Raw genomic sequence first — 14,727 nt, forward strand, 5'->3', positions numbered from 1 at the left:
CGGGCAGCAGCAAGCAGCTCGCACCGCAGTGCCTGTGCTGAGGGCCGCGCTGCTCTGCCCGGGGTTTTCGAGAGGTCCCTCCGGTGGTTTCTGTTCCACCCGCAATGAAAAGCCGCAGTCGCAGAGGAGCGCTCCGTGCCGCGCTGCTGTGTGCGGGGACGCGGCGGTGCGGTGCGGGGCTGCCCGGACCCCCTGCGGGGCACTGAAACGCACAGCCGGGCCCAGACCAGCAAACGCCTCCCGGGGCCCGGCCTGGGCACGGGGTGCTGCCGGCTCATTGTGCCCCGTGGCCCCACTGCACCGCCGCGGCAGGAGGCAGCACCCCACGGCCCGGCTCCTCTCCCAGTCCGAGCAACCAAGGTCAGACATTCCTTATCCCCGGTTTGCACCAAACGAAGCGGTTTGTGCAACGTTCAATAGAATGCTCTGCATTCTCACCGCACAGCTTTCCCCCATCAGCTCCCCCCGCCCGCCTGGGGCCGCCCTGCGAGCGGAGCGGCGGAAGGGGCACAACGCGTTGGCTGTCAGTGCTGCTGGGAAGGGCCACGGTGGTATTTTCACCCAAAGGAACTGGAAAATTAACATCAAAAATGGAAAGCTGAAAAGTCACTTAGATAAGAATCTTTAAAATTTATTGGACTAATTGTGTTACATTCAATATTTGATGTGTTTCTCCTGGACAAAGAATTGGCATAAATACAAACAAGCCTTTGTGTGCCTTCCCTAAACAAATAGGAGATAAAGGACTAGAGACGAGGGAACGTAGTTCACATCTTCATATTTACATTTTGCCTTTACTTTACAACTCAGCGCCAGGGATATTTACAGAAAAATACAGTAGGAACAAAAAGATCATGTCTTGGCAACATACAGAGCTCCATAAAACTGTGTGTGACTCGAAGCACATGATATCCGGCGTTCTCACCTCAAACTGCTCCTGCTAACATCCACGTGGAAGATGTCTGCTTTCCTTCAAAGGCATCGCTCAGTCAAGCACTGATCACAGCCACGCTCTGTTGCAGCAGAGCTGCCCCGATGTGGGCACGCAGACCCCCGACACCACCCCCCCCTTTGCTGCTGGCTGTACGCGTGTCATGCATCTCTCAGGTACCTTTAAGAAAGGATGGGTTCTTTAAATGAGTCTTTGTGAAGGTACCAACACTGCTGCAATTTCAGCACTGCACTTAACAAGGCGGCTGCTACCCCTTCCCACCCCCCACCCCCGCACCATTAAGAGGATGCCATCATTTAGAGCAGAATCACGAACCCAAACTGAAAGGCGTTACTGTGTGAATAGGGGAAGTCTGTTTGGTTGTGTCACACCCGTGATGGAGCTGCAGCTCGGTGCGATGCGCCGCCCCACGGTGGGCATCCGCTCTCTGAGGGGTACGGACACAAAAAACAGCCATGCAAGTTGTGAAGCTGCCGACTCAATAGGGCAGTTGGTGGTGCAGAGCCCCAGCTCAGGGTCTTAACAGAAGCATCACGACTGACATAAATCTCAGCTTTGCTCTCAGCCCATGGGAGAGAAGAGCTGAAGCCATCCTGGGCCACCCGCAGCCGCCAGCTCTGCTGCCCGCCTTTGCTGCCGCGCTGCTCCTCACAGCACCCGCAGAGCTCCGTGCACAGCTCTGCCATGGGCACTGCAGCCTGCACCAAACCAAGGGCTGTCAGCACAGCACGCTTCTGGAGCCACAGCACTGCTATGCTGCACTCAGATTTCTTCAAGGTTCACCTCTGCAGATTGCAAAACCCCAACCTTACAGGTAGGTCACTGTGTGATGTGTTCAGCGGTGATCTTACACATCAGATGGAGTTATAAAGGCTGCTCACCCCGGATGGACACACAAAACTTATCTTCTTTCAAGCTTTCTGACCCGCCGCCCCGCTCTCCCTGTGAGCACTGCTCAGGTGGGTGCCACACTCATGCTTTGGATGGAACAAGGAACAGACCCAAGTGCTACTCCTCAGCCAAGCACTAAAACGCAATATTTCAGGCAGTTCCTTTGGCCCTCTGACTCAGGAGACAGCCAGGGCTCCCAGCCACAGCTCTGCTCCTGACTGCACCGTGCACCTGGAAGCAGCAGCTTCTGCAGCTCACTGGGCTACAGAGCAGTGGTTTTGCATGTAACATTCCCAGCTGTGGGACATGGGTTTTAAGCTGCTGAAGATATGCAAACGTTCGGTCGCTCCGTATGTTTCTTTTTGTTACACATGCATTGGTCATGCCTTTTAAGTCAGTGGACGAAAGTGTGTTTGGCTGTTATTTAGATCCAATAGGTACATACACAACGTGGGTAAATTCAGTGTCTGTGCATTAAATGCATACTGGCAAGAGCTGAGCAGAGATGAGGCCACGCTCCTCCTCAGCTGTGCCACCAGACCCGGCGCTGCCCCGCACAACCAGGGCAGCACAGAAGCATGGCTGCTCTGCTCACTGCTACGCTGATTTCACGACGTGGTTTCATTTTTCCATTTGTGATTCATCTGGATCAAAGCCTCCCGAGAGTCACTGTGCCTGCCCTGCCCTGCCGCACGCGCTCCTGTCCCCCAGCTCCCCTCAGCTGAGACCTGCACGTGTGTTTTGAGGTGTGTGTGACCTCTCTGAAAGACCACACGCAGACGGGATTGGGGCACATCCCTGGCAAGGAAGCTGTAATGAAACGTGTAAGACTGTTTCAGGTCAGAACTGTTGCAAAAAGTAACCGAAATATCAAAGTTAAGAGACTCACAGGCATTATTGCAATGCACATTAGAAAGCTTCTGAGAAACAGTTTGTCATAACTTGAGGAGCTCCACACATTCCTGCTTACGTTTATGCTCCCCTACTCCCTGCTTACTGGAAGGAAAAGAACACGTGCACTGCGAGCCATCGCAGGCTGCACCTACACAGGAGCATCAGCGATGATTCATTACTGCCACACAGGGCAGGACTGTGCCGGGGGCCTGAAAGCACTCCCGAGAACGGCAGCGCCCGCTGCAGCTTTCATATTCCCAGCACTGAAGTGCAGTTGTAAACATCTTTTCCCAGCACAGCCTGGGGGCGGCTCTGAGCTCGGCAGCCCGGAGTGCAGCCACAGAGGAAGCAGAGAGCTTGGGCGGAAGCTGCCAGCGGTCAGAGAACCAAATCCACGCTGCTCCGCTTCCTCTGGGGTGAGGCAGCAACCCGGCCCTGTGCCTGAGCTGGGCCAGGGGAGACAGCAGCAGCTCAGGGGGAAAGTTCTGACCAAGGGGAAGGGGAATCACTGCTGCTGAGAAAGCACAGCAGCCTCAAAACAATTCTGAGTTACAACTCCAAATGGACTTTCCATGGAATGGCAAGTTAATGGACAAAAGAAGAGTTCTTCGCTTTTCTGTTCCAATTGTTTCATAGTCTGTGTAAGAGGAGCTTCTGAAAAGTGCAGAAGCTGCAAAAGCTGCGTATTCGCTAAAGGTCAGGCAGGAGGCAGCCCCAGAAGCTCAGATTTCAGCCCAGCAGAAGGAAAGCAAGAGATGTTTGCACATTTAATGAAAATGGGGACTGAGCGACAGAGACATTTCAACATAATCAGCTGCATAAAAAAAGTACAACCGAGCTGCTAAAATTAAATGCGACATTTTGCAACAGACCTGAAAGTCATAACCTTGTTTGTATAGAACCAAGATCTCTTATCTGGAAAGACGGTGTGTCTGAAATCAGGCCCTCCGGGTGCTGAGTTTGTTCCCAGGATGGCAGAACGCCGTGCACAGACCCACAGGGGGGTACTGTAAAACACAGCATCTTGGTTATGCATTTGGTGACCTGATATTCCCAAGCAGCTTTCCTCCTTGTGGTGCACAGACCGGCCTCAAGCAGTGAAGCATCTCCTGCAGGACACTGAAGGGGGTCAGAAGCTTCTCCTGCAGTTCTTGTGGGGACAGCGGGTGCTCAGAAAGAGATTCCCTCCTGAAGGAGATCCCACTCCTCTCCTGCAGCGCGTGGGCACAGCGAGCTGTCTGAAGGCAGGCTGCTTTGCCTTGTGTTCTTCGTACTTCAACACAGAGATGGTTCTGCTGTGATTGTTTTCTTCTCGCAGAACGAGACACAGTTCTTAATTAGCCTGGAATAAATAGATGGCTGCGTGAAGAGGTTATGCTGCGAGCATCCAGGAAGACTGGAATTAAGTAATCTTCCGAGGGTAGGTGAACTGAGTCAGTATCCCAACTGCAGCGTTTTGGATTCGTTTCCCATTCCTCCCACACGGTATCTGCTGACTTGTGCTAAAATACGGCTTCCTGAATTCCGGAGGGCTGAGGAAATTGGTTGTTATTTAACTGCGTTCATTACTGTAGCCACCAAGCTCTGATCTCATTGTCCGGGGAGGAAAATGGCCTACGGGTTGCAGTTCTTGAGCCCAACCTCCTGGAAAAGCGAGGTATAAAACTCGGGCTCCAGCTGCCTGTTGCGGTACTTATTGACAATGTCTGCGATTTTCTGTTTCCGGCGGACGTGGGGCGGGTTGTAGGAATCGCTTTCCAGCCTCTTTCTCCGACAAATATTTATTACTGTTTGCCTCACTAAAAAACCTGAAGAAGAAGGAACGTCGGAAATAAGCTGAAACAAATTCAACCTTCCCCTGTGATGGTTTGTCAGCTAAAGGAGACGCGGGGTCCCACCCCACCCAGGGACCCAGGGGAAGATGCTCAGCAGCTCCAAGTGGGGAACTTTTTGGAAAGGCCACCTGGTAACTGATAATCCCCGTGCCCAGCCCCGTAAGCCCAGTCTAACGTGAAACTCAAATAAGAAAGGGGTGAAGTCAGCAGTACACCCATCCAGCGGGAGGGGAAAGAGGGCTCCCCAGCTCTGCCAGTGCCAGGCGGCTGCAACAGCACCCTCAGGATCGAGTCAGTAAGTGACACAGGCCCTGCCAGCTGAAGAGCAGTAGGACAGCTGGAGGCTGAGCACACAAGGACTGGGTCTGAGGTGCCAGTGGGTGATGCTGAGGAGCCGTCCAGACACAGCAAAACCTACTGCAGAGCCAGCAGGGACGGCAGAACTGCCCCTCTGAGCACGGGGAGGAAAGAGGACAGACTGTGGCTAGGAACAATAGACTTACTGGTATTCCAAAATTAAATTCATACACATCTTATGAAAAAAGTGTTCATCGACCTCTTTTCTGCCATACAGTGGTGTAGGTAAAACAGCAAACGCTGCCTTCCTTATCTAGAGGACCTGATTCCTGACTGCACACAAGCTACATTTACTGACCTTAGAGATCAGACAAATGTCACTGTTTTACTCCCAGTGCAGACGAAAAACCAGCACCACCCTAAGAGAAACACACCTGGTTCTTCATTAGTGCAAGCTGCTGTTGTCAGCTGAGATCACAAACTTGATCTGAAGGCCCTGCCTGGCTTCACTGTCACCATCACTGAACGACATGTGCAAAATCAGAACCTGGAAGTCATCCCCAGCAGATTCCTACATCAGTTCTATGGTTATGTCCACGTACTCTATTCAGAGCGTATTCATTTCATTCTGTCTCATGAATAGCTCTCACTGGAGAGAGATTTCCAGTTGTTGAGGTACAGCACAGATAGCCAATATCAGTCATTAGTACATCCAGGAATACATGAAAAGGTGGACAGCACACACACATTAACATGGGCCTACCAATCTCTGTGGCTTTTTGTTGCAAGCCTGTTTTTAAAACAGAAGGAGGAAGTGCAGCATGCCAGCAGAGCCCAGGAACTCAGCAGTACCCTTTGGCAGATGAGGAACACCAGCATCGTGGCCTTCAGTGCCAAACATCAGGGTCACACTTCTGTTCTTTCCATCCACACTACATTTCTTCCTTCCACTGTATTACTCCAAACCCTCACCTGGTTCCCACAGACAGCGCAGCCCTATCCCACAGCTCCTCCAGCTAAATGCTATCCACCTGCTCCCTCTGCTGTCCCCACTGCCACCACGGTGGCAAGAACAAAATACAGACCTGCTGGAATGTCCAATACCCAGTGACAAATCCCAGACATTGCAGATATTTTTATTATTGTATCTGCAAAATCCCAGACATTTTGCAGATACATTATTACCCACACACCACAGACACCTGAGCTTTCCTTCACTCTGATCCCCATTAAGTTACAGGGATTAGCCAGGTCTCACTGTAACAACATAACAGAGGAATGGAAATGGGTAGCACAAACATAAATACAAAGAGTGTTGGTTGTGTTTTGCCTCTTCTGAAGGAGTACAGGCAAAAGTATTGCTGGCAGGATGACTGTGATGCATGAGGGCCAAACAGGAAGGATCAGACCACTCAACGAACTGCCTCCAAGAGAAAAGGAAAAAAAGAAACCACGGGTGTTCCTAACATGGTCAGCTTACCAAGAGCTCTCCTACTGACTATCATCCCATCCACCAACGGGATAACCATGTTGAATTTCCCAGTTGCTCCTTGTAGTTTTATCCTGAATAAGCCAGTGTTTAAAGGATGGATGAAGATCACAGGAACTTCTTTCTCAGGAATGGTAGATCTTAAGGGAAAAAAATATATAAATCAGTTCTATAGCAGTGGTTCAATTAAAGTGATCGTTTTCCTTCGTAGATCCAGAGTTAAAAGGATGTTAAAATGTCTCGTGGCTAAACCAGCAGGGCTCCTGTGTGCATTCTCTGCACCTTAGGATGGCTCCATCAGCTACACCGTTCCTACAGATTTCTGTCACCACAGAATTTGAAAGCCCTGCAGATGGGGCTTTGAGCTTCGTGTCATATATGCAGCATTAACCACCTCACCAGGGAGTAAGCCAGGAAGGAGGCTGATCACAAACCCAAGAATAAGACTACACATCTTCTACCCCTTAATTTATGTTGCAACCACAGCAATACGAAAAGCCCTTTCATTTTTTTTTCCTCAACAGAAAAAAAATCCCCTGAAGGAGCTCATCTGTCTTTTTAACAACACTGTCTGAGTTTTTGCAGTTGTCTGTGAAAGCTGAAGAATGCAGATAAACTGCCGTGGCTTCTGAAGTGCAGCACAGACTGCTGTCCACAAGAACCAAGAAAAATAATGAAAATAAGAGCGGTCCTACCTTAGGGAAGTGCTGCTGTTGGCTGTAGTTTCTACGCCAGTGCTGGTCTCAGACACCAGATCGGGGAGGGGAAAGTTTTCTGTAAGAGGACACAGAGAATACAGGTTAGCTTCCCCAGGGCTTCTGTTTGCCTCTTTGTTTTTGTGCAAAGTTCTCCTCAGTTTAACCCAGGCAACCCTCAAGCATTTATACCAGGGATGTTCTATCAAAACTGGTGACATGAAGTCTGTTTTTGTTCCTGAAGCAGTACATGTAGTACACAGGCACACCTCCTTCACCCACTGCTCAGTAGATGGGGGAACACGCCCCAGACCCTCAGCTCCCTCAGTCCCAAAGGTCAAAATCTCCAGAGCAGCAGTGAAGCAGAAAGAAGCTGGAGCGTGTCACAGTCACAAAACACCTCTCAAATTATTATTCAGTAGCTTCTTCTCCCATCTGCAAGTCATCAGCCTCAAGAACAGTGCTGGGAATTTCACACGGTACCGCTGCTCACATCTGCAGTTCTGCCATGGGAATACCAATCTGCTCCAGCAAACACAGTGTCATTCCTTCAGCAAAGCCCACAGCACAACCCACTGCTCTGCTGCCTTGCCCTCAGTAACAGGTGCAGAAGGAATAAATGAGAACTGGAATGGAATGTGGCATTTCCCATCCATTTGTTTAGGGGCAGAAGCTTACAGAGAAGTTTAGGGAAAAAAAAAAGCCAAGTATAGTTCAGGCAGTAGGATAACACAAAGCACTCTTGCAGTAGAAAGAGCGTAAGCCTGAAAACATTTTGTGCCACCACAACTGGGGTGCTGAGTGCACACAGCACATGGGACCAACAGAGGGGGTGGCCACAGAAGTATTTGGAGATGAAGCAAGAGGGAGGGCCAGCAGCTGGCACAGCAGAGATAGCCTGCACTACAGAGTCAGCTCTTCCACTGTGCAGATATGAAGATGGCATAAGGCAAAAGCCAAGAACACAAGAAGCATGAGGCAAAGCCTCTGGGCTAGAAGCAACCTTCAAGAGCTCCCCCGCAAGTCATCCAACTGCCAAGCATACTGAGGCTCACAGACTCATTTCTTCGGCTTCAGGCCTGTAGCTCTGGGGGACTCCCGTGGCTGCTAAAGGAGCAGCTGAGCAGAAACATATGTGTGCTGCAGTCACTGCCCCTCCAGTGAGCCAGCCTGAGCTGCTGCCCACACAGGAGAAGGTCAGGGACACCACCAGCTCAGGAAATGGAGTGGTTGAGGAGCTCCTGGCACTAAGGAGAAACCCTCTGGGCCAATGTCAGGACAAGGAAGAGATGCTCCGGAACTTCATGTGCATATCCCAGTCCTAAGCATTGCTCTGCAATATGCTCCTTTGGGCACCAAGATCTTTGTGCCAGAGTCCTGGGTGGGAAAGGGAACATTTGATACCGGTAACTTATGGGAAGCTTCCTCTCATCTCTTGCACTCTCTTGGTTGCAATCCTCTGGGAGGTTCTAAGGATTTAATTAATGCTAAGCTGGGAACCCAGATTAGAAATCAGAGGCAGAATAACAACCTCAAACAGATTATCTGTTGCTGGCAGCGTTACAGACCCTGCTAGGCTAGGCCAGCACAGACAGGCTCTCACATCACACTAAAGCCTGGCCCATGGCTTAGAACTAGCATGCAAGAAGCTCTCATGAACAAAGGACTCCTCGAGCCTGGGGGAAAGCTGCCAGCAGTAACCATGCTATGGCTACAACAGGATGGATAAAGCTGGGTCTCCCTCCAGTTATCCAGACTCAGGGGCGAAACACCAAGGCAAGGAACATTAATTCAGCACGAGGAGTAGGACACTGCCTGAACAACGGCATGCAGAAAGACAATGGGCTGCCCAGCACCATCCAAACTGGCAATGTGAGCAGATTAAGTGAGCCTTCCACACAACAGATCAAAGTAGAAAGTTTCAAAGGTACCAAGAAATTGATGATCCCTTCAGAACAGAACCAGCAGATCAGAAGCAAAACAAGGGTCAGAAAGTCACTTTTCTAAAGGAAGAGCAACAGCTCCAGTCTGAGAACACAGCAGCCGAGAGCACACTGGTCTTATACACTGAGCTTACAGAGAAGCTCCATGAGGGTGTTTTGCATGTACTGCCAGAGCTAAAATAATCTCCAGATCTACAGCCAGTGATTCACTTACACACCCCCATGGACCATCACTCAAATATCAAAGAACAGTTTTAGAATCTTCAGTGTCAGTTATAGAAATTAATAAGGATTTAGCATTTTATTTTAGAGGAATGGAGCTGAGCTTTTCCTTTCGTTTCTGTTCTGTTGTTACATCAGTGAACAATGAAAATTCTACGCACCTATATCATCATAACGTTCAACCCAGACCACATACACTTTGGTTTCAGGTCCCATTGGCGGAATGGTCCGGCCCTGAGGCACCCTCTTGGATCTGGAAGTAGGGCTGAGCTGTTTTGAACACAAGAGAAAAGCAGGATTTGCAAACACCAGAAGCCCAGGGATTTATCTAAAGCATCTCATCAATTGTTCCTTTGTCTTTCAGATTTCAGACAGGTACAACCTCTGCAAATGTTTCCGATGGGGCTGCTGCAGTAGGACTACCGCACTTAGAAGCAGTAATTTGGGTCTCCACAATACTTCCATTCAACATTAACAGGAGAAAAGTATCTTATTTCTTTAAACATTGAAAACAATGTCATTTTTTTGTTTTTCCCAGCTTTGTCACACATCTCCAAGCTGCAATCAGTGCAATTGCTCCACGTTCCTTGGGAACATGCACAAGCACTGCTGCATCCCCATGCTATTGTGGAACTCCAGCACACCCATCGTGGCAAAGCTTTATGATATTCTCATTATCAACTCAGTATTCTGGAGCAAATCTACTCATTACCCAAAGAAATGCCTTTTTTCCTTGTTAATTTTCCCACCCAATCCAGTGAACTAAACTGAGGTTCCTGCCCTACACTTGAATCCACTTGTCTCCATTTTTACTGTGCTTACACTAAGAGTAATTTTCCATAAGTAAGTCCAATAAAAAGGCAACAGCTGCTATTTAGATGAGTCATTTAATCATCTTAAAAACTCATTCAAGTTTTTCTTAACATTCTCAAATATTCTAAATAAGTAAGTACATTTGAAAGTTAATTTATAACAAGAAATAAGCAGTTGTAAATCCTTTACGTTCAAGTCTTTCTGCTTAGCTACCATACTCAAGCAACTTCACACTAGATAATTCAGCCACAACTGACACAGGCTGTTTTAAACCAGGTAGGGATGAACAGTCACGTCAATCCATCCTGAATTTCCAAGCGTGGATTGGGGTCTGGTTTGCTTCAGGAATATTGCATATACTCCTTCCTGCATACACTTGAAACATTTAGTATGTAAGATGTTCCTACTTAGCAAGTTTCAGTTTTATAGTTAATTAATGTAACTTTGCAATCTCCTGTTGCAGGTGCAAGCGCTAGCCAGACTGAAGCTGCTGTGAAAGATTAACATCTAGGAATGGGTGACTCCAAAACATCAGGAGACTGAATTGTGTACTATCAAAACCCACTGCAGCATTGCCATTGTGCATCTTGAAGAAAAGAAAAAATCAACAAAAAAACCCCACCAAACAAATAAATGCCATTTTTCAGTGCAAGTTTTGTCTTACCCGCTGAGAGGGATTCAGATTGTCGGTATGATTGGGGAAGAGTTCAAGTGTCAAGGATGGCTGTTTTAATATTCCTGGCAGCAGATCCATGTTAGAGTCACTTTCTTGATCAGAGACATTGCTTTCCAATGAATCAGCTATAAGCCAACAGAAAAGTGAGTTTTGTCTTTTCCTCTGCCCAAAAATATCCCATAAGTTGTTATCATATGTACAGTCTTGAAACTCAGAAAGGTTGTAAGGTTTTTGAAACTGAACGTACGTGGATAGGTACACAGTCAAGTCAAAAATAGAGCTCACAATCAGAAGAGAATTCAGCAGCGGATAACTGCGAGTTACCCCAGAAACTGACTGCAATTAAAGCACTCCCTATGGATTTAGAAGTGTCCTGTCTGATTATGTCATTTCCTACACAACACAGCCTCTTCCTACAGATATAATTTCCTCACAACCCTTTGAAACCATCGTGCAGAATTTAATTGGAGTAAAAGATACCATGAAAGCTCTCGCTCACCTACATGGCCATTAGGCACACGCTCCTCCTTGTGTTGCAGGAGCATGTCAGCAAGAATGGACAGAGAAGAACAAAGCCAACAGCAAAACTGCTCTGACCTCAATAGCAGGGATTAGTATATTTTAACAATATCAGAACTGCAGACCAAACCCATACATCCAACCTAAGGCACCCACGCAAGCATGTACTACCATGCAAACCTGGATAGGTATTTGATGCTTAGACTGGGAAAACAAAGGAGCACTGAACAGGTAACACCTTAAAAGTATTCTAAGGATCAGGATATTAAATCAGTACTTTTCTGACAAGGATTTGTCACAAGGACAAGCTTCTGCTTCTGACAGAGCTCTCTATTAAAAAAAAAACAAACCAAAAACCTAACAATAAACTGTTCTTCTTCTGTACTGTGCTTTGTTTTTAAAAATGCAGACATAAAATGATCTTACTTAGGGACTCCACTGGTGATGGGACAACAAAAGCTATTTCTGTCAGGGCATCAGCATAGTACAGCACCTTCTTCTGCCCATTGAAGATACTTGCTCCAACGTCTTCTGAAATTATTACATCATCTGAAACAAACACAAAAGGAAGGTTAAGTCAAAAGGCAGTTGCACCTCTCTAGGCACAGACCTTCAACCACAAGACGCAATGAGAAGAAATCACATAAATCACATTTTAAAATGAGATTTCACAGTTGAATTTCATGGCTAACAACAATTTTCAGAGAAACTTTTTTGATATTTTAAAGTAAATAGCACCAAGGGTTGGAAAGAGGATTTATTCTGAATATATTTCAATTGTACTTACCATATATCATACTTTCCTCGGACTGAACAGTCCAAAGTAGTCTCTAAGTAGTCACTAAGTAAGGATCTCCTACAAGAATTCATCCAGTAGCTATTTCTACTCATTTCCTTAATATAGGCTTTGTTCAGTTTGTCATTACACTTCAAAAGACAGCTTGCATTTGTAGCTTCAACCTGACAATATTCTCGAATTTAAGCCAATTTCTATAAATTCCTCTCTCCATATAATTAAAAAAAAAACCACACTCTTGAACTGAAGCTAATGCAAGAAAGCTCCTAGTTCTCAGCCCCTACTTATTCCCACATCACAGCTGGCCAACACATCAGGCTGTCACAGTACAGAGAGCAAACAAGTCTTCAACGGAGCCATGATACAAGAACATGATGCAAACCACCTTTTCCTTTCTCCCTAACTCCTCCAGAAAGAAGCCGAATTGTTTCTCTGAGCCAGTTTACAGACGAGCCCCTGGAACAGCTGCCTCAGCAAAACCAGCAGAGTGGTGACGTTCAGCACAGTGACATGAAGCCATGGCCAGAGGCACACCGAGAGCTCAGGGCCGTGCATCACCATCAGGGAGCAATCTCTCAAGCCCACTGCTCTCAGGGAGCAGCAACTCAACCCAAATTAAATTGCTTAAGAACTTCTTTCCTTTGGGGGCTGGGGGGATCAGAAGGGGAAGATGTGAAAACGAAACCAAAACATACGCTTGTGAACTTATTTTAATTACATCCCACTGGAAGCCCTTTTACTCTCCTGAATGTTTTGCTTGTTTGTTTGTTTTGCTTTTTTTTTCTGATGCATTTTTTTGTCTTAATTAGGGCCATCCACAAAGAGAATACACGCTTAACAAAACAGATAGCATCAGCCACAGCAAAGAGTGTGGGGGGAAAAAACTAAGCAAAAGTATTGATGAGTTTGTCCAACCCTAGCAAGCAATGGCTAAAAATCTGAAGCAGCAGATGTGAAGTAAAGGTGGAACTCCACTTGTAGATTTTTCCCAGCATCAGAGCCAGACTCAATGCAGCCCTCCTTCACTCCCATTGCCAATTGCTTTTTTTGTCCCTCTTCCACCAATTAATTAAACAAATTCATCCTGCTGGTCATCTGTGATCTAACCCAAATGGCTGAAGTTAAAAGTTACCTTCCAAGTTAAGAAGCACACATTAAAACAGGTTACCTCACCAATGCAGGACACTATCTTTGGTGCAGCCATACTGACAACTCCAACCAGAAAAGGAAGGAGGAGGGCTCTGCCCCAGTATAAAGCACGACAAATTCATCCTGAAAGAAATAACAAACCAAGCCCCGGCCATTCCATAACCTCTCTTGACTCGTTCTGCGAAAGCCATGCATCTGTTCTCTTAAGTCCTCCCCAACACCTCAAACCTTCTATCATTTGCCGTTATATTCAGAAAAGCCGTTAGTCAGTCACAGTACAAGACAAGCCCAGAGGAAGACCTGCTGTAGTGGAAAAGCAGCAGAGTAAAAGAAGCAGGACAGCAGAAGAGCTGTGCGTGGGCTCCGGCCTCAGTGACCTACAAACAGCTGCTTGTTTTCATTACTTACTACCAAGCATGATTACTGCTAACTTACTCGTCAACAGCTCATTTTAATCTACTTACAGAGCACAAAAAAAAAAAAAAAAAAATCACACAATATTTCAAGCACATCCACTAGTACATACTAAAATTTGTACCCAATTTCATCTGAAGCTTGGTTTTGGATTACATAACAAGACTCACCAAGTCTGCTAGAAGTATTGAAAATGGTGTTCCTTGCTGAAACGACTTCCTCCCAACAACACAGACACATTACTTTTATCACTTTGTCTTGAAGTTTAATCAGTTTGCATGTACCTTTCTAGAAAATGCTTTTTAAAATGTGAAAGAAGTATGCAAGTGTTCATATAGGCACACAGGAACAAAAAATATAAACAAATTGTATCCAAAAGGAGACAGAACTCAGCGTTACACCATTGACTATGCTTTACCTTGTTCAGGTCCCTCTTCATCACTGCAGCTGTTGATGGACCAGCTCGTGGAGACGTGCCCAGTCCACCCAGGATGCTTCCCCACATCGACAGACCAGCCCAGAGACAGCAAGAACTCCAGGAAGTGCGGCTGAACAATTCTGGAAGACTCCATGTTCTTCAGGATCTGAAACAAGCAGCAGAAGCACGGTATGCACAGGGGCTCCAGGAAACTGCTCCTTCCCTCCCCAACCTGCCTTTGTTTCTGTCATCCAAAATTTTGTGTCACTGAAATAGTTTTGCCCAAATAGAGCTCTTCAGCAAGCCAGGAACCCCAGGCTTTCTACGGGGACACTGGTCCCTGCTGCCCAACATCAACCATCCTGCATGGCAACATCCTAACCCATCAGATTAGCTTTCTGACATCACTGCTGAAGCCTGAAATCACACCACTACAAATGGCTACAAGTGGTAATTTCGGGATTTATGCACTCATCGGGGATAAACCACAGACCTGTCCAGTGCAGAATCTGCATCAATACCAGACATAACATGAGGTTTCACTATTAGACTGAGGGGAAATTTTGGGAGAAAGGCATTCCATCTCTACCCGTACATGACGTGGTGATTTAGGGCACCATCCTCACCACACATTAAATAATGAAACCGATTTTGCAAAACAGTTTTCAGCAGGATTGAGTGTGCACTTTAATCAAATGCCACACCAAACTGCTCATTTTGAACC

General features: G+C 47.0%; 1 protein-coding gene across 5 annotated transcripts in view; it reads right to left on the minus strand.

Annotated features, from left to right (window-relative positions):
• Positions 1-610: 610 nt before the first annotated feature.
• The window catches only part of RALGAPB (Ral GTPase activating protein non-catalytic beta subunit), a 65,168-nt gene continuing 51,051 nt past the window's right edge, over positions 611-14,727 (minus strand). For all 5 annotated transcript variants that reach the window (NM_001030846.3, XM_015296245.3, XM_015296243.3 and 2 more), the window contains 7 exons: positions 14,004-14,169; positions 11,653-11,775; positions 10,696-10,832; positions 9,380-9,488; positions 7,054-7,132; positions 6,350-6,498; positions 611-4,545 (listed from right to left, as the gene is read on the minus strand). In NM_001030846.3, coding sequence (NP_001026017.2) covers positions 4,352-4,545; positions 6,350-6,498; positions 7,054-7,132; positions 9,380-9,488; positions 10,696-10,832; positions 11,653-11,775; positions 14,004-14,169 — 957 coding nt within the window. In that variant the 3' untranslated portion in view covers positions 611-4,351. The remainder of the gene's footprint in view (positions 4,546-6,349; positions 6,499-7,053; positions 7,133-9,379; positions 9,489-10,695; positions 10,833-11,652; positions 11,776-14,003; positions 14,170-14,727) is intronic.

This window comes from Gallus gallus, chromosome 20 (genome assembly GCF_016699485.2).
Source record: "Gallus gallus isolate bGalGal1 chromosome 20, bGalGal1.mat.broiler.GRCg7b, whole genome shotgun sequence".
Classification (NCBI taxonomy): Eukaryota; Metazoa; Chordata; class Aves; order Galliformes; family Phasianidae; genus Gallus; species Gallus gallus.